This window comes from Phodopus roborovskii, unplaced genomic scaffold (assembly GCF_943737965.1).
Source record: "Phodopus roborovskii unplaced genomic scaffold, PHOROB, whole genome shotgun sequence".
Taxonomy (NCBI): Eukaryota; Metazoa; Chordata; class Mammalia; order Rodentia; family Cricetidae; genus Phodopus; species Phodopus roborovskii.
The window spans coordinates 3,523,864-3,543,314 of NW_026126575.1; the positions used below are offsets into that span (position 1 = coordinate 3,523,864).

At 50.7% G+C, this 19,451-nt stretch overlaps 1 protein-coding gene across 15 annotated transcripts in view; it reads right to left on the reverse strand.

Annotated features, from left to right (window-relative positions):
- Iqsec1 (IQ motif and Sec7 domain ArfGEF 1) overlaps positions 1–19,451 on the reverse strand; it is a 318,516-nt gene that overhangs the window by 7,895 nt on the left and 291,170 nt on the right. For all 15 annotated transcript variants that reach the window (XM_051203358.1, XM_051203360.1, XM_051203362.1 and 12 more), the window contains 8 exons: positions 11,893–12,054; positions 9,880–10,002; positions 8,584–8,750; positions 5,126–5,265; positions 4,721–4,750; positions 3,395–3,520; positions 2,290–2,389; positions 884–1,045 (listed from right to left, as the gene is read on the reverse strand). In XM_051203358.1, coding sequence (XP_051059315.1) covers positions 884–1,045; positions 2,290–2,389; positions 3,395–3,520; positions 4,721–4,750; positions 5,126–5,265; positions 8,584–8,750; positions 9,880–10,002; positions 11,893–12,054 — 1,010 coding nt within the window. The remainder of the gene's footprint in view (positions 1–883; positions 1,046–2,289; positions 2,390–3,394; positions 3,521–4,720; positions 4,751–5,125; positions 5,266–8,583; positions 8,751–9,879; positions 10,003–11,892; positions 12,055–19,451) is intronic.

Below are 19,451 nucleotides of genomic sequence, written 5' to 3' on the forward strand. Positions count from 1 at the left end.
AAACACTGAGTCGAACTAGAACCCAGATGTAGATGGAGAGGACAAGACCATGCTGCAGAAACACATAGAGACAGCTTACCTGAACAAGGAGGAGCTAATGGCCATTAGACTGATAGCTGGGAAGCCAGCATGGGACTGACTCAGGCCCCCCTGAATATGGGTCTCAGCCAGAAGGACTGAGCAGTCTAAGAGACCTCAGACAGTGGAGCCAGGATGTATCCCTGGTTCACAAAAGAAATTTGCGAACATATCCCCCATGGAGGGATAACTGCCTTAATCTAGAGACAGGAGAGAAGCCCTAGTCCCTACTTCACAGGACCTGTCAGATCTACATGACCCCAACTGGATGGCACTCCCCTACATATGGAATTGGGGTGGGGGGATGGGAGGGGAGGGTGTTTAGAGTGCATGTGAGAGGGCAGAGAGGGTAAAAAGGGAGGGAAGGAGGGAGGGAGGAAAAAGAAAAAAAAAAAAAAGAAATGGGCTCTGGAGGCCAGGCTGCCTGTGATAACACAGACTTAGCACTTTTGAGCTCAGGAGGACTCGAAGTTAGACTTGGCCTGGGAGAGGAGTAGGCGATACTTATCTATGGAGGACTAGGTGGGGGCATTGCAAATCTGCAGAGACCTAGAGCCAGAATGAGGATAAGGACTGAGTGGCATAAGCTCAGCTCCACTGACCAGAAACAAGGGTTGGCCTAAGGCAAGCAGTATGCTGAGGGGAAGGATGGCTCCCCCCAAGGGCTGCCCTGGCACATGTTGTTGACGAGACAAAGACCTGGATAGTTCATTGCTGGGCACCAACCACTTCTGAATATTATCATTGGCACATGACAGGAAGGCTCCCTGGTAAGACCTCTTGAGACTTATGAGTTGGGACCTACACTCTATCCGGTGTTTCTCCATCTCCTGCACTTCAGCAACAGACTCCCGCAGGTCATCAGTGAACTTCTTCCGGTCCTGAGGATTGGGGGCGTTGAAGTTTATTAGCACTTTGATATCTGCGCCAGGGACAGCAGACGTCAGCCGGATGCCATTGGGGTAGTCTGCAGGGGAGGAGAGGAAGGGCCATGGAGTCAGCAGTCACTGTGGTCCACAGGGTGGTGTGCTTTGGGACGGACCCTGAGGTGGTGGTCTCTGCAGAAGCAGAATCATAAGCAGCAAATGGCCTGCTCTCCAAGACATGAGTGACAGCCTACCCTGAAGCCCGTGGTCACTGCCAAGCACCAAGTCCTGGATAACAGTGGCATCCTCAGCTGTGTGGTGTCTTATCCTTTTTCCCAGGGAACTCTGTACAACAAAGACTTCACTCCTAAAAAATCATGGCTGGCTTCAAACCATCTCTCTCAGTGGCTTGGATGTCTTGGAAGTAGAGACCCCATCTAGCATCTCACCAAGGCACACAAAGTGAGTACTGAGTGACTCCAAGCTGAATTCCAAAATATCAAACTCTAATGTGAAAATTTAGACGTGAACTACGCAATTTACCCAAATCATTCCAAGCACATATGATGTGGCTGAATGAGGCACGGCCACTGCAAGGTGCTCTCACCTGCATCTGGGCTGGGGGCACATGAATATGACCACCAGTCTTCATAGCCTGGCTTCACTCCTGGGCCCACTAGGTCCCTGGCTTGGCCTGAGCAGAGTGAATTGACACAATCCTTGCCAACAAGAAAGGCTGTGAGAGGACAGGGAAAGCATCTTTCTGCCCCTCAGTCCGAGGAACAGGAGGGCTGAAAGCCTCAAATGCAGCTTCTAGGACCATGGTTCTGGTGGCCAATTGTGGCTGACAGTTTTTGGAAAGCTGATCAGAAGATTGCACCAGCCTGTCCTGAGATGAGGAGGGGTGTATTCAGACTGTCACCGAGCAGAACAAGTGTCCCGGCTCAGGGACTTCTGACAGAAGAGAAGAAAGCAGCTGGGAAGAAGGGGCCAGACCTAAGCAATAATGGGTCCATAGGTAGGAACCAGTTCTGGGCCCAACTATACTACTCCGTGGAGAGCCAGTGGGGGGGGGGGGTTCCCATAAGGTAGACATTACAGATGGGGGTTTGTACTAGGAAAATGAGCTCTCAGCTTCTGCCTATGTCATCAGACTGTGCATTGAATGCTTCTCTTGGACATGCCACAAATGAACCGAACTTCTGCCTGTTAAAACCCTAGTCCCTGGCAAAGTAGTGCTCTGAGGATGGAATGTGTACCCCGAAGGCTTGTATCCTAGCTGGAGGTGTCAGGGACAAAGGAAACAATGTGCCCTCTCACACCCCACAGGTCCCAAAAGACTCACACTGGTTCTCGAAGAGCAGGACCTGCATGCCATAGAGGGAGAAGGACTGCCGGAAGCTGTATGTCACTGAGTTCTTCTTCTTCTGGAAGATCTTGGTGACCTAGGGCAGCAGATACAGAGTGAAGCTGAGCGTTTGTGGGGAGGCCCAACACACAGCAGAGGGGCCGGTGCCCATGCCTGAGTATGAGCAGCTAAGGCAGAAATGGTCAAGGCTTTCTCTTTCAAAGCCACTCCTAAGAACAAGACCATCATTTCCAAACTGGCAGAGAGCCTGTCACATGTAAGAGGCTCTCTAGACACAAGGACACTTAGACCTGGGGTGACGTTGACTTGTTCAAGGGTTCAAACCTTCATGCAGGAGTGAGGTCTCTGCCCATCACAGCAGTCACTGTTATCAAAGAGACCAGAAGCCAGCCAGTGGGGTAATTGTGCTTATGACATTTGATAAGCTAGAGTCATCTGAGAAGAAAGGACCTCAATTGAGACAACTCTTGTATTATGGTGGCTGGTAGACAAGTCAATGGGGCATTTGATTGAGGTGGAGGCGTGACCCCTGGGGCAGGTGGTCTTGGGTTGTATTAAGAAAGCAAACTGAGGAAGCCAGTAAGCAGCCTTTCTCCATGGTCTCTGCTTTGTCTTGGTTCTTATCCTGAGGAACTATAAGCTAAACTAAACCCTTTCATTGTTAAGTTACTTTTGATTGTGGTGTTTATCACAGCATTAGAAAGGAAACTAGGACAGAAATCCTATTTGGAGGAGGGCAGCACTTTGCTGCCAGTTTGGGGGTGTGGGTGATCTTATTGAGCCAGGCAGTCCTGCACTACCCAGTGGCAGTGACATACTTGGGAATGCCACATGTAGGCTGGAGACTGTTCACTTAGAAGTCTTGAGTCTCACTGGGTCTGTACTGCTCAGGCTGTAGAGTCCTTCAACGCCAGGGTTTCTCTGGAGCCAGGCCCCCTGGATGTTCACAGAGGCCAAAGCACATCCCTGTCTATGGGTATGAGGTGGAGGCTCTCTCTAACTGAAAGACTGTGGGCCAGTGCCCTTGCTCAGGCATGGGCATAAGAATATCTGGGCCCTGACACCCTCCAACACCACATACCACCAGGAGGTCATTGAAGAGGAAGATCTCTCTCTGGTGCAGTCCCAGCTTCTGGGGTTTATTGGGGTCTGGAACCTCGAAAAGCCGGCAGTAGCAGACCAGCCGTCGATGGGGAAGAGAGAGCACCTGTGCAGGGAAAGACACCTGGACTATGGTCACCTGCCCTCAGGGGCCTGGGTGGGAGGGAGCACTGTACCACTGTCCCCAAAGGCACTTTCTGAGATTCCTGACCTTTGCTCTCCTGCAGCACTTAAGTAGCCTCCTTCCCTCCATACCAGTCACAGAGAACTCATGGCCAGAGATGAAGCCATGGGCTCTGACCTCTCCCAAAGCATCTTCACATGCCAGCCCTGTTTCTGCAAACAGCCTTTCTGGAGTCCTCTCCAGATGAGAAAACTGAGGCATGCAGAATTTAGAGTAGCTGGTGCTACAGGACACCACAGAACTTTGCTCTGACTTGAATCCCCAGGGACATCTACTAAAATCCTTCCCCTATGGTGCCTTCTAATGCCTGATAGCCAGGGCCTTATCCATGCTGCTACACATCACCACTGGCTTACAGGAGCACACCCCCCCCCCCACACACACACACACAACTTCACCACAGCCAAGCTATCACCCTCCAAGCCAAACTGCAAGCCACCAGCAAGGCTAGGGGACAAATGATTTGGTAGAGTCAACCCTCGATTTGGTAGAGTCAACCCTCTAGGCCTGTTCACAGGAAGTGAGCTAGCTGCCAGCTGCTTGGTGGAGCTGCTAAGTTCAGGACTTCATTTTGAGAAGAGAGAAAGACAGTGTGGCCAATTTGGCATGCTCAGGGAGCCCAGTATGAGGGAAGATGAAGATGTAGGCTGCAGGGGGGCAAGAGGATGGAGTGTTGGAGTCTTTCCTTGGGCAATCTGGGATGGGGGCTGCCCCGAGAGGCATGGGCCCAGGTAGGTAGGTATAATGGAGTCTTTCAGGGGTGTGCCCGCTTGTGTATTCTGGGACACATGGGTAGCCAAGCAGGGTAGCTGGGATAGTGAAGGTATGACGTGTGAGGGAGAAGACAGGAAGGCCCTTAGTGGCCACATAAAGATCCTCTCAGGCATATTAACTAGGTCTGTGGTCAGCAGAATACCCACGAGAGGCCAGGAGCCCATTTGTTTGGCTAGCCAGCATCACCTTCCTTATATGCCTCAGGTCTCAGAACCCACAGAGGTGTGAAGCTGGGTAACTATGAAATTGAGATTCAGCTGGTTCTGGAAATGAATTTGGACTCTGTAGCAGCCCTGAGGCATGGCAGAACTGTTGACAGATCATCAGAGGAAGAATGGAAGTACTCACACAGCCAAGCCCATGATGCAGGGATCCAATCTATAGGAAACACACAAAAAATAAATTGACATTCCCATTCTCAAAGATAAGTTGTGTCCCTCCCTCTGCCCAGAACACCTGCTCTTTCTTTCCATCCACCAGGCTGCCCAGGAGTACTGCCAAAAGGATGCCCTGGCTTCCTGTGGTCTTCTGGAGGGTCTACGGACATCCCTAGGTCAGTGTTGAACAGGTACAGACCACATGTCACTGTGGCCCATTGCACCAAGGGCCTCATGTTCTCAGGTGAGCAGTTGCAATTCTCAAGGACCAGAACTATTTGGAGAAAGCTCCAGGCCAGGAGGGCCCTTCCAGTGGTGGCAGAGCTGACTGACCTAGGATTACACTAAGGGGTGGAGGACTGGGCCAATTGCATACCGGCTTCTTGCCCACGATGAGCTTCTCAACCTTCTGCACCTGGGACACATGGTCCTCGTTGGTCTTCAGTTCCCGTTTACGGATCCGCTCATAGATCCCAATCAGCGTCTCCCGGGGAATGTCTTCACCATCATCCACACCTGGTCAAGGGAAAATGGTTAGACATGAGAGCGGGTTTGGGCAACAGTGGCTCCATTCAGCAATGGGCCCCCATTGGATTCACATATTTCTAACAGGAACCAGCAAATCACAGAACAGGGCTGTGTTACATAAGCCATGTCTGTAGGCCTTTGTAGATGTATCTTACAAGTGAAGCAAATGCCTGTGACATGGCCACAATGGTCCCAACTCCACAGGTGAGGCTAGGACAGTGGTTCTCAACCTTCCTAATTTAATACAGTTCCTCATGTTGTGGTGAGGAACCATAAAGTTATTTTTGTTGCTACTTCATAACTGTAATTTTGCTACTGTTATAAATTGTCATGTAAATCTCAGATATGCAGGGTATCTGATGTGTGACCCCTATGAGGGTCAAGACCCACATGGTGAGAACTGCTGGGCTAGTGTGCCCAGGTTATGCAAGCTGAAGGGTGAGTTCAGGCTCTTCATGTCCCTTCCCACCTCCTAACTATGGGCGACCCAGTCTCCTGAGTTGTACAAAAGGTCACCAAAAGCATTGGTAATACCTGGGCTTGTGATAGAGAAATGAAGGAGACTCATGATATGTCTAAGTAGCCTTCACAGAACTGTGGCCATCTCTGGTGTCACCATCCCAGGGCATATAAAACACCTTTTTCCCCCCTACAGCGAAAACTTGGGATGGCAAGATGGCTCAGTGGATAAATGTCTTACTTGCCAAACCTGATGGCCTGAGTTTGATCCCTGAGGAGAGAACTGAGTGTCATCCCCCCCACCCCCGCCCAAACTGTCCTCTGTCTGACCTCCATACACATGCTCTGGTCCAACTGTAGTGACCAGCCTTCTCAGGATTAGGAGCTATTTCCTCCTACCATCCCTGAGCACTTGGACACACACTCACACAATTAGAGAAAATGTAATTTAAAGAAAAACAAAAGGCGGGCAGTGGTGGCACACACCTTTCAGTCCCAGCTCCGGGGAGGTAGAGGCATGAGAATCTCTGTGAGTTTGAGGTCAGCTCTGGTCTACAGAGCTAGTTCCAGGACAGCCTCCAAAGCTACAGAGAAACCCTGTCTGGAAAAAAACCAATAACAAAACAAAACAAAAAAAAAAGACAAAACACACACATACCCAAAACCAAAACACAAAATAGACTGCTTTTAGTGCAGTTTTAGGCTCAAGGAAAAGTTAGCAGAAGACAGGAGGTCCCTGGAGCTCCCTATCCCAGCTTCCCTCACAATATTCCCCAGAAACATGCTTGCTAACAGCCATGCCCTGCACCAAGTCCGTGGCTTGCACAGTGGCTCAGTTTTGGTGTCTGACCTCCCATAGTCTTGGACAAGCATGTACAAACCTCGTCAGACAGTTCTAGAGAGATGACTCAGCAGTAAAAACTCGCTGCTCTTACAGAGGACCTGGGTTTGGTTCCTAGCAACCACATGGCAGCTCACAACTGTCTAACTCAATGAACTGTGGTACATAGACAAATATATAGGCAAAATACCAATACACATAAAATAAATAAATGAAAGTTTAGAAATATTTCTTTAAACAAACAAAAAGCCCCAACACTACACTGTCACACAGAATAATGCCATTGCCCCCAAAATCCTAGTTTCCCTAAAGCAGTTTAGAGCACTGGATGCTCTTGCAGAGGACTTGAGTTTGTAAACCACCATGTGGGTGCTGAGAATCAATCAGCTGTAATTCCAGTTCCAGAGAATCTGATCTCTGTGGGCAACAAGTACATGAGATGCACATACATATATTATAAAAATGCATACCCACAAAATAAGTAAATTTAAAAACTCAAAACAGATGTTCCAAAGTTCTGGGGTGACCAGGGTTGAGTTCAGGGCCTTGGTAAATAAAGTGGCTTCACTATATACTTTCTTGGCTTCTGGTGATTTGAGTGAAATGCCCATTTGACAAATGGAAAAAACCTGACAGATTTAGCTAAAGGGAAGGGCTCCAAGATGCTGAGCAAGTCCTCTTCACCATTTCTGAACACCACAGGGCCTCTCTGCTATTGGCACTGTTGGGTAAACTGAGGAAAACTACTGAGGAAACATGTGCTGGGGGGAGGTGTACCTCCCTCAGAAAGTTCCCTAACTTGGAGATGACTAGACCCTGTCCTGCCCCAGCCAATCAACTGCTGTGACCCTGGGCCTATCCCTCTCTCTAAAGGTAAGATGGGACCAAAGGCACAAACTTTCCTGGCTGGAAGAGTGGTGGCTAGATCTGATGGGGCAGCAGCTCCCTAGGAGTGGGGTGCTCAACCCTGCCCTGCCTAGCAGGGTTACAACAGCACTCTCACCCCAAACACATTGAGAGAGGGGTAAGGAGGGAGGGGAGAGAGACTCAAGCACTGTCTTGAAGGCAGCTGACCTCATACACATGACCCTGTCCCTCCTGGAGCCTTCTTCCTCAAGGAAAAACAGTTCTGGCTTTTATACAAAGCCACAAAAATTGGCTTGGCCCAGCAAGAGAGGCTGAGTAGGACAGGGCCTGGGGCTATCATCAGAGGCAGCCACTAGTTGCTTCACCATCTGGGCCTGGGGGGGGGGGTCCCTGTAATTCTGCCTTCCTCCTTGGTCAACATACAGCCAAGAGCCTTGTGCAAGGAGGACTCTGGCCCTGGCCCACTCAGCACCCTTTCCCTGCCTCCCATAGGACCTCCCGGAACCATTGGTATGCATCTGGGGCTGATCTGGGGCCACCTCCCAGGGGATATGGGGTGCTCCTAGCCTTCCTGCTATAGTGGCCTGCCAGCAAAGGGTAAGTAAAGACATCACAAAAGTTCACAGGAACCGGAGAGCACTACCCAGGTCATCCTGCAGAGGGGGGCAAATGACAGAGCCATAGTTGGCACTCAATAATTTGATCAAGTGGGCCTGCTGCAGACCACCTTCTTTAGGTAATACACTATCTTCAGGGATGTTCTACCTGCAGCCAAAGGCATCTATCCAGCAGGAAAGCAACATCTGTACTGGGGTGTTGCATGGGCTTCCTACAATCACCTCTGTAAGAAAACACCATGCTGACTAGACTGAGGACTAGACTGAGGGAGCATCCTCTAGGTAAGCCCCCACAGAAGGCAGGTCCTCTCTGCCCTTGGAACAAGCAGACATTGCCTCCCCTGTGGTGAGGGGCATGTATGGCGCAGGCTGCATTCCATTTTGCTGACCATGTATAGTGCTGGGCTCCCTGAAAGGCCCTCTGAACCTAGATCTCAGGTACATGTGTGTCCTCTCTGTGTCTGGGTCCTCGGGGCAGAGGAAGGCAGAGCTATGTGGCAGTGTGTCCTGCTGCTGGCTCACCTCGGAGGTTCTTGACAAAGTCCTCCAGCTTCATCTTGCGTTCAGGCTTGACATTGGGGCTGTACATGTCTGTGTTGAGCAGGATGATTGCAAAGGCCAGGATGAAGATGGTGTCTGGGTTCCGGAACTGCCGTACCACCCCAGGGTTGCAGACACAGTACCGCTGGCTGGGAAGATAGGGAACTGTTTAGGGATCACCTAAGCCTTGCATTTGCACTGTCTGCCAATTAGCCCTAAACTTTGGCCCTGCTACAGCCCTTCCCATTCTCATCCCAGTGAGATTGATGGTTAGCCAGGAAAGGACCCTGGGATCCCTGGGCCAGGCAGGTACTAGAGGGAAAGCTTCAAGGCTGTGTGCCTCATTCTCCTGTCTGGAGTAGGGACATCTCAGCAGAGTGACATAGGTCACCAAGGACCATGGGAGAGGATGCCAGATTCCCTTCACTATGGCCTCAGAGCCTGCCTGAGAGTTCTGCCTTCAGTACCTGACCCAACGCTCCCTTCACTTGCTCTGCCTCATTGATCACCACAGCCATCCTCCCCCCCATAGCCTCTCTAGTGGAGACCTTATGAATGGGCAGGGACAGAGCAGGCCTTCTCCAACCAGGCCCAGCTGAGTGCCACTCCCTCTGGGAAGCCACCCTGGAGTGGTCCACCTCCCATGTCCTCACTCCTCCTGGCCCCACTTCTACAGCTTGGGTAAATCATGGATAAGAGCCATCTACACCCAGCCTAAGCATGGAGGCCCCAACATGGCATGGTCTGCAGACTATCCCGAGGAAACTACAACCTCACTGCTGTACCAGGTCCCTACACAGGTCCCTAAATCCTTCTACCCCTCTAATTGCTACTGCTTTCCACACCACACAGGTAGAAGAAGGGAGGCACAGAGAAATGATCTGTATAAAGTAATACAGCAGGGACATGATGGATTCAGTGAGTGGCCCAGGACACATGGTTTCATAGCTTGCGTGATGGGTCACCATGAGACACTGTAGGCCTGGGAATGGAAAACTGCCTCTAGAAAGCCAGCAAACTTTGAGACACTCATCAGAATGCTAGCAATGAAGACATTACCTTTGAGCCTAAGTTTCCTCATCTGAAAAATCAGAATAAAGTTTATCCTTCCAAACTACAAATGCCAGGAACCAGGGGCCCAGCCCAGTGCCTGAGACAGGGAGGCACTTATGCATGAATACCTATCCTGATGTGGTCCTGGATCCCTGCACAGTCATGAGGGGCATGTCCCTCTCCACTGATGTGATACATCCCACTTTACCCCATACAGGGCCTGACCTGAATGCCTCGATGAGCCGCTCCACTTTCTGAGCCTCCCCCTGGACTCGGATGTGTGCCTGGAACTTCCGGAGGGCTTCATCTAGCTCCATGGCAGAGAAGTCCATCTCGTCCACAACACAGCTGGAACAGAGATGGATGGCCTGTGAGAGCAGCCAGGCCCATGGGATGGCACATCCAATTTGTCACATGATGAGCCTTAGGCTTCAAAAGCCAAGGGTCCTTGAATCTATGGGGACAGACAGACTGCCTCTGGGAAACCTGCTCCTCAGGTCCCCAGGCATCTAGAGACCCCTGAAGTTTTCGGAGACATAGGCTCCGTGCATGCGAACTGTTTTCTATGGAGGAGCCCAAAGATGTGGGTCTTCTCATGGAGAGATCAGTACTGCAGTTCATGTATTCCATGGGTACACAGGTGCCAGACCAGGATGTGTGCCCAGGCAGTAGAGTCTTGCTCTCATGCAGAGGGAACATGATTGGCAGGGCTAAAGAGGAACCTCTCAAGGGCCACACTGGAGACTGAGCCATCTTAGTGTGAGGGAGCAGGGCAGGAGGTGACAGGTACATGCTCAATTCTCTATGTGATGAGGCTTGAGTAGAGAGGATGGGACATGGGAGGCATTTCCCAGGATGGTCTGGTGTCCATGTCACCTCTGAAAGCAGCTGTAGCCACAAAGCTAGCGAGGACTGTGGTGGTGTCATCAGCCAGGGACCTGTCTCCACAACTAGGCCCATCCTGGGGCCTAAGGAGGGCAGCAGGCAGGCAGAATCTGGGCACTTCAGCTTCTCTCCAGGAGGCCTAGGAGGCAGGCTGGGGGCCTGGCTACTTCCTGAGGCCAGTGCTATTTTCTAATGGGCGGAGAACAATGCAAGGATTTCCTGAGACCAGAAATCCAGTGGTGGGGGGTAGGCAGTGGGGACCTAAACACTGTGGCAATGGATCTGGTTTCCCTGCATCTTGCTCGCCATGCTGGTTAGTGAAAACTAGGAGAAGAAACATGTAAGGATCATTGAAGACATCTGCTGCATGCATGCCCTTGGTTAAGAGGCGTTAACCTTCTGCTGGTGCCAATTCTGTGCTAGCCTCCACCAAAGCTTTAGTCCTTTGATTTGTTGTGTCTGGTCTTGTCTATGTGCATATGTGTGAATTCAGGAAGGGTTTCTGCATGAGTGCATGTGCGGGTGTATCTGAACCCAAGCCCACCTGCTGTGTGTCCTGTGTGGAAAAAGGGACAGTGCTGGCCACCACCTATATGAGATGGGAGGGCAGGGGTAGTAGTCCTAGCCAAACTGACTGAGACCACACTGCAGGGCACCACAGAACACACCCACTGGTGAGCCGTTCCATCTCTGCTCCCCAGCCGCTGTTGTCCTCTGCAAAGCACATGTCAAGGATGACTATGCGCACCCTCCCCAATACTGACTTCTCCCTGGGCTCAGTATTTCTGCCAGTTGTAAAATCTCCCAGTCATAGGACTGGGCACAATCCTAGCAGAGATAGCTAGCAGACCATCTGCACCAAGCACTGCTTGGATCTACATTAGACAGACACAGCTGGCCATGTGTACCTGACAGGGATATCGGAAATGGGTGGCAGAGGCAGGGTAGTTCAGGCAGCTAGCTCTCTAAACACTTAGGCTTCCCAACCTCAGATTCATCAACCATAGGCTCCAAATAGTTCAAAACAAAACAAATTTTGGCCATGGTAAACACAGACTTGCTTCTATTGTTTCCCCCTAAACTGTACGAATTACAACTGTATACAGAGCATTGGCATCATATGGGAATGATCAGTAGCTGTGAGATACTGCTGTCTGCAGAAAGGTGGGTGCTGTGGAAGTACTCTGAACATCTTGGGGTTTTGGTCTCTTCAGAAAGCAAGAGTCAACTCTATGTCCCAACAAACAGCAAGGCTGATGCTGCACACGAGATCTGGGTGATGTGCATGTGAAGGACTCCATGACTAACGGCATGTTATGCATGTGGAATGGGGCCCTGACCCCCCAGACTTACTCGAGTACATCACGGTTGAACTGCTTCTGCCGGTTTCCCAGGAACTCACCGATCATCTGGCGGCTGAGGCCCTTGCGCTGCAGTAGGAAGTGGGCCACCCCCACTGGCGTGTCAGGCACGAAGCCACGCTCAATGAGATACTGGATGCCCTTCTCAGGCTTCCTGGGTGGGGTGGACAAGAAGAATTCTCAGTAATGACTGCTGGATCTCTGAATAGACCTACTTCCAATTGATGTTCCATAGCCTGTTAACTCTGTTTATCTACTCCAGCCCCTGGCCCTTCCTTGTTCCCTGGCCCTCCTGTGCAGAGCAAGGGTGCTAACTTCAGAGTTCAAAATAACATGCTCCTGCCTTGTCTGGTTCCAAGCCCTTTATTCAACTGCTGAGATCCCTTGCTGGCACTGGGGAGGATCCTGTGGATGCTGGAGACATGATTCCCAGAATTACCGATCGCCACTTCTGCAATCCACACAGTGACACATTTGCTGCTGCTCATCCACATGGACACTGCAGACAGGTAATGAGGAGGGATCCTAACACTTGGTTACTGTACCCAGTCCCTGTGGAAGACCCACCTGTACCAATTCAGAGTCCTGCCCCTACAGCTCAGCAATTGTCACCCTATGTGACTTCGAGCTTGTGCACACCTACATACATGCACACACACACTCAGCTGCATGTTCTCTCTACGTGTATGGACAGCTAAGTCAGAGATAGGGGTAGGAGGGGCTCCTGAAGGCAAGGGGGCCACAAATCTTAGCTTCAACAGGGCCCCAGCTTGAGAGCCAGAGCCTCAGAGTTTTACTAGGCTAGCTGACACCCCATCAATCTGAACCTTCCAGGGCTATACAGACAGAAGACATAGTGAGAGCTCAATGGAGGAGGAGGAAGAGACAGAAGACTGTCACAGACAGGAAAGGGAGATACCTCCAGGCAGCCTCTAGGACCAGAGAAAAGGCTGGCAAATGGGGGGAAGGGTGGGTATGACAATGACACAACACTCATTCCAGCCTCAGCCACCAGAGATCTGGGACTCCAGCTCCCCGACTTGCTGGACCTGCTTCTGCTCCTCCTGATAGTGATGCAATGATTTGTACTGCAAAAGGACCACTCCTGGTTGGTACCCTAAGTCCTCTAAGAACTCCAAACTCTAAGTATCGCAGCTGGCACCCAAAGCCTGCTGGGAACACAGGCATGTAACCCCTGCAGTTCTGGGCTTGGCATATAGAAAGCAAGCCCACTGCAGACCCAGATGTGAAACACTACACACCTCCTGCCAACCTGTTGCTCCCATCAGTCGCTCCTACTATCCCATCCAATTGTCTCTCCCATACAGATAGTTTCCGTGTTTTCCCTTCTGTCTGTACTCTCTACCCCCAAAGAGGGAAGTGGGACAAGAAACTAGCTGAAGACAGGAAATGGTCTCTACCTACTGACACCGCACCAGGGCCATCCAGGCCCTGGGAGGAAGTACATGCTCAGCACCAGGAAGCTTCGGGCTAAGCAAACTGTGCTGCAGGAGCAGAGCCAGAGGCTGCACACTGGCCCTGCGGGGAGGCCAGGACGACAGTCGGGAGGTGTCTGGGTTCAGTGTGTCTCCCCCAGCCCCTGCCAGGGTATGGTCTCACTGGCTAGATCCTCGAGGCACATACAGGTCAGACACAGCAGGTACAGACAGAGCCTATACCCTGTTCTGGTTCCAGGGCAGAGCATATTTCCTTTGACCCCCAGCTGGCTGTATGTAGGGAAATTCAAGGTCCAGGGAAAGGAGGGAAGTGGCATCCTCTGATGCGGACAGGTTTCTTCCTGCCTTCAGCCTCTGACTTCCTGTCTGTTTTTGTGTAAATGTGAGCCCTCGGCTCACCTGGAAGCGAGGGCCTGCTGTCACAGAGGACGACATGAGTGAGTTTGAAAATAGCTGTACAGGTGACTCTCAGGATGTATGTCCTGCTCTGGAGGGCCCACAGACCACTTGGAGCTGTGTGGAACGCCTAGGGCCAGGTTGGGCCATTGGATCAGAGTGGCTCCCATTGCTTCTGTCCACAGTCTCTGAGAGCTGTTAAGCAGTGAGGTGTGCTCTAGGTCAGCCCAAGCACACTCATCCCTGTGCCCATTAAGTGTCAAGATCACACTCCCTAATCCCAGTGAGCAGAGGTCTACTCTTCTGTCTTCTGGGCAGGAGACAGAACAAGTACCAGTGTATACTGGTCCCTTGACAGCAGTGTCTTGCAGATGAGCTGAGTCCCTGAAGCTGGCCAGTCATGTCCTCGCACAACTGATAATGAAATAGCCCAAGATGACCTGGTCCATTCCCCACCCCAATGGGTATTCTGCCCCCTGCTTTGGGCATATTATTACTTCTTATACACAGACAGGCTCATAATATCAGGGCTTCTTGACATGTTCATCTTGCCAGGAAAGTGGGGATATTCTATAGGGTGCTAGGCTGTGGCATCTTCCAGAGCATCAACTCTTCAGAGGTTAAGGTGTCAGGCACAGAGCTGCTGTGGACACTGGGCTGGTGGCATGGCTGGGGGCTGGGAGCTAAGGGAGGAGGGCATACCCTTAAGTGCAACAGAGAGGGTCTTTCTAAGCAAGGCCTAGGGATACCCTCTAGGTAGAGGCCCGTGGAGATGTTGATGGATGAGAGTACCAGGCTGTTCCAGGATGGTTGGCAGTGGAGACCGGGGGAGGGAATCGGAAGGGTAGACGGATAGCAGATGAGTGGGCTCAGAGGCCTGCATGCTTGGAAGAGGATGCTTCAGAGTCAGTTTCAGTGTTCTAGAAGCTTCCCCTGGCTGGTCAGAGGGGATCAGAGCCAGGGCACCATACTAGCCAAACTAGGGGTGCTCTGGCACCTAGTCATTGTACAGTGGAAGAGCAGGGTAGAGGTCAACTTGGGGCCTGGTCTCTGCTGGTGTCTATCTGTATAAGCTTGTATGTGGTGGCCAGGGGTACAGGTAGAAGACAGATTCATAATCCTTGACTGCTGCTTGTGACCCAAGCCCAGGGTAGAAGGGACTGACCCTACCTGTATGTCACAGAACAAGCCACAGTATCTGGATCTGAGGAGCAGGGACTAGGAGCTGCAAGCTATTGTGAGATGGTAGACAGTGGGGACAGGCTGTGATAAGGGGTAGCCCTGGCCCAATGGCAGCCTCAAAGGCTTTCTGCAGGGATGACTACCTCACACTGGCCTCCATGCAGGTGGAAAGCCATTTGGCTGGATATGCATGCTATGTAGCCCCTGCTATGGATAACCTTGCAGTCCTTCCCCCACTATGAATGAGTGAGGCTATCCCTGTCCTATATGGATATGGTGGCCTCTATTCAGGTTTCCCTACGGGAAGGAAGCCAATAACCCATTTGGTCTTTGAACGGTAAGTAGAGGGGTGTGCCACAGTCCTCTGTGGCCACCTGCCATAGGCCAACCAAGTCTCCACCCTCCAAAATCATGTTTTCTCATTGATGTGTGAGGCAGGTAGGGATCTGGCTGTGGAGAGATAACAGGAGGCCTGGGCTTAAATCTCAGCTCCATTTACTGACTGGGGACCCTGGGGCAAGTTACTTTACCTCTCAGGGGCCTTTGTATCCTAGAGATGACTGGGTCACCTGGCAAGAGTGAAGCAGGAAGTTCAAGCTGGAATCTTCCACCCAGCCCCTGGGAACTGTGCAGACTATAAGGAGGAAACAGGCCAGGTATGAGCAGAACTAACCAGAGGGACATCAAAGCAGCCTGGACAAAATGTGTCTTCAATTTCATGGTTGGAGAGAATGGGGCCTTCTGAGGTGCTGTCTAGGGAGTTAGGAGGGTTCCTGGTGGAGGGAACCACTCTCTTTAGAGACAACGAAATGAGGGGCCAGAAGAGTCAAGTCACTCAGTTCCAAGGTGCCCAGCAAGACAGTGCCAGGTCTTTAAAATACTCTGCTGCCTCAGGAACCCAAGGCTCTCAGCTACCACCCAGATGCTGCAATGGAAATTCAGCTTCCTAGAATACAGTCTGTGAGGCCCTAGCATCAGAAAGTACTGGCTTCTGCCCTCTACACCTCAGCCACTTCATCATCTGGACCTAGAGGTCTTTCTGAAATGGGTGGGAGCCCGTTTCACTCACTCACAGTTTCACCCAGCTGTCTACTTCCAGGTCTGCCTTGTCTGCCTCCTCTAAGTCTGGCTAGGCCTGCTTTCCTAGACATCATGTTGATTCAGCCTCTCATCATCATTCCACTACAAGCTCTCAATGGCAATAGCAGCTACGGATGGCTCTGAGTGAGGACAAGAATAAGACTGTGAAATGACCTTATGGAGCATGAATACTCATCCGCCCCTCCCACAGCCAGCTGCACAGGGCCAAGAAGTGCCTCCAAGGCGTCTTGGGTGGTAGGAGGTCTGATTGCAAAGGCTAAGTTGAGCACGAAAGCAGCCACCCATAGTATCTCCTGAGATGGCAGCTGCAGGCCAGGCCTTCACCCCCTTTGTCTCAAATCCCATCCAAGTCCTGGGAGCAGCAGCCCACACCCATTTTTTCAAGTGTGCCAAATGAGGCTCAGAGACCCAGTGGTACACTCCAGGTCTTAGGGTAGACCAGTGGTATAGTTGGTCCCCTTCTGCCTGGAGTTTCTGGATTCCTGCCCTCTTTGAAAGCTGCCTACCAGATGTGCAGCTGGGGCCTGGACAGGGGGCTGAGCATCCTGGAGCCTGAGACAGGGGCCTGAGGACATCTAGAGGTGGCACAGTCTCCTTAGTGAGGCCCTCAGTACTCACCTCACTTTCCCAGCTCTCCCGATTCATTTTCTTTTTCTGGCTCTCTCACTGTGGGTCACCATGCAACCCTCTGCAGACTCCTAGCGGGGGGTGCTCTGGACAGATAGGCTTCACTTGTCAGAGAGCTAGTAAAACCTATTTGTCCTGGAGGGGACTCAGGTGTGCAGGCAAAGGTGGGGCCTGAAGGGACAGCAGGAGTGAGGGCAGGAAACCAGAGACCCTTGGGAGGGTCCTGAGCTGTAGAGAGGAGACAAGCAGAAGGAGTAAAGTCAGAGGGAATGAATATCGGGTTTTAGGGTTCGGGGCCTGGCATGGTACTGGGACTGCTGAAGAACAATGGAGGCCTGAGGCAAAGCAATTACACTCCAGCCCAGCCATGAGAGCTCAGGCTCTCAGACTTATCCCTGGAGGGTCCTGGGATTCTGTGAACTAAACTTTGAGCTGCCAGCCAGTTCTGAGCCCTAGAGCTCTTCTCCACATCTATGGAAGAACTTTAGAAATTGACCAAAAAGCTCTAAGACTAGCAAAGAGGTCTGGCTTAACTGGCCAAGTTACAGCAACAAATTCTCTCAGAATTTCCAATGCTCCCTGACCTGGCATTGTGATTGGAGTAAAGGAGGAAAATGAGGCTGGGTGCTTGTTAGTTGCTGAGCTGGGAACCAGCCAGGGTCTTGGTATCTGCTCCACTAAGAGCTAGATCTCTCAGAACCAGAGCTGCTGCTGCAAGCTGCCCCCTTGGGCACTAGGCTGGACTGGCCTGTTTCACAGCTATGTACCTACCCTGGTCTCTCGTAACCACACATGACTAGTGCCCCTGGAGAGCCAAGTTAATTTTTATTAGTTTTAATTAATGCACACCCCTAGGTTGGGCCTTCCAGAACAGTCTCTGCCAATGTAAAGGGGCTATCTCTCCAAATTCACATCCAATCTGGAGGTAGATCCAGTTTCCACTGAAAGATCTCCATGAGTTGGTTCTAAAATTCATGAGGAATAATTATCTGTGAAGCACGTGACACTGGAGAGGTCCTTGTCTTAATACCATGACACATGAGGGGCTTTGGAGATGGCATTTATGCATGGGTACACACATGAGTATCGGCACTTGCACACGCATGAGCACACACATGCACAGCAGATGTATAAAAGTATAATGATTAGACCTGATAGTAAGGGTTGGAATTTGGCTCAGTGGTGAGCACTTGCCTAGCCTTTGTAAGGCCCTGTGTTCAGTCCCCAGCAGGGCGAAATAATTAGAAGACTACAAAACAAAATGTTAAAAAAAAAAAAAAAATTTCAAACACAAAGGCACTAAGTGAAATTAAATACATCCATCAGATAAGAGTAGTGTAGCTAAAGCTAATTAGATGCTTCACAGGGTCCTCATTGTGTTCAAGTTATATCTACAAAGAAAACTCTAAGAGAAAGACAAGGAAGCAGCAGGGGACATACTTGTAATTCTGAAAGAGATCCTTAAGAAGGCCTCTCATGATGACATGCCCTCAAAAGTGACAAACACTGAACATCAGGAGGCTGAGGCAGGGGCCATAAGTTCAAGGCCTGCTGGGGCTGTATAGTGAGCTCCAGTCAAGCCTGGGGAATTTAACCAGATCCTGCCTCAAAATATGAGGGATAAATTCAAGATGAACTGGAAAAAACTGACAATGAATAAATGGACAAATAACCTGAAAGGTATCTTATAGAGATGAAATGGAGAGGTGCTAGTAGATGGTGCCTTCAAAGTAAGCAGAAAATGCAAATTACAATAACATAATCTACACTCTGCCCAGAGGAAGCAGGACAATACAAAATGGTGTGGCTGGGGAGCTGGCACTCAGATCCAGAGGTGGGAAACAGGATAGTCCCTTTTAAACATGAACTTGGCAGCTCTGATGCTAAAGGAAGTCTCTACCCAGGAGCCTATAATTCCACTCCGCTGTCATCTTGAGAAGGCACTGAGACATGAAGAGGCTGAAGTAACAGCTAAATAATCTTCAGAAGACCATGCTGGGGTGCACCCCACGTGGCACACAGGAAAGAAGGTCTATTATCACTGGCAAGCAAGACCTTTGGCAAGCAAGACCTTTGGCAAGCAAGACCTTCCTTCAACAGTAGACCTCTGAGAGGTCCTAGGTTGAAATCATCTAACCCAGGCCACCGTGATGGGAGCCAGGTCAAGTAACAGCAACACATATGTTTGTTTGTCCTTGTACTCTGCATATACCAACCTTGCATTCTTAGTGTCTAAAAGGAGGTGTCATCAGCACCAACCCTGTTTCACAGATATGGAAAACACAGAGTAGGTCCACAAAGAAAAAGACATGGATGGGCTCGGGGAGATAGTTTTAGTCATCAAGTAGCTTGCTGTGCAATTATAGAGGCCCGAGTTTGATGTCCAGCACCCATGCAAAGAATCTATCTATCATCCCGGTGCTGGGGAGGTGGAGGCAGGCAGACTATGAGGCTCACTGGCCAGCCAGCCTAGTTGAATCACTGACTTCCAGGATTAGTTAGAGACTGCATCGGAAAAAGGTGGATAATGCAAGAGAACACCTGACATCAACCCCTGGTCCCCACATGCAAGCATCACGCAAGCAGGATCCCTCTCTCACACATGCACGCACACACCTGCACATACATACAAAGGAAGGAAAGGCGCCCACAAGTCAAAGATGACACATCCTGAACTGTAAAGCTTTTGCTGTCAGACAAGATATATTTGTGTGTTATACACGTAATTAAGTAATGATAGATCAAAAAAGAATCTGCAAAGGCCAGAGCTGGTTGGTCAAGGACATTC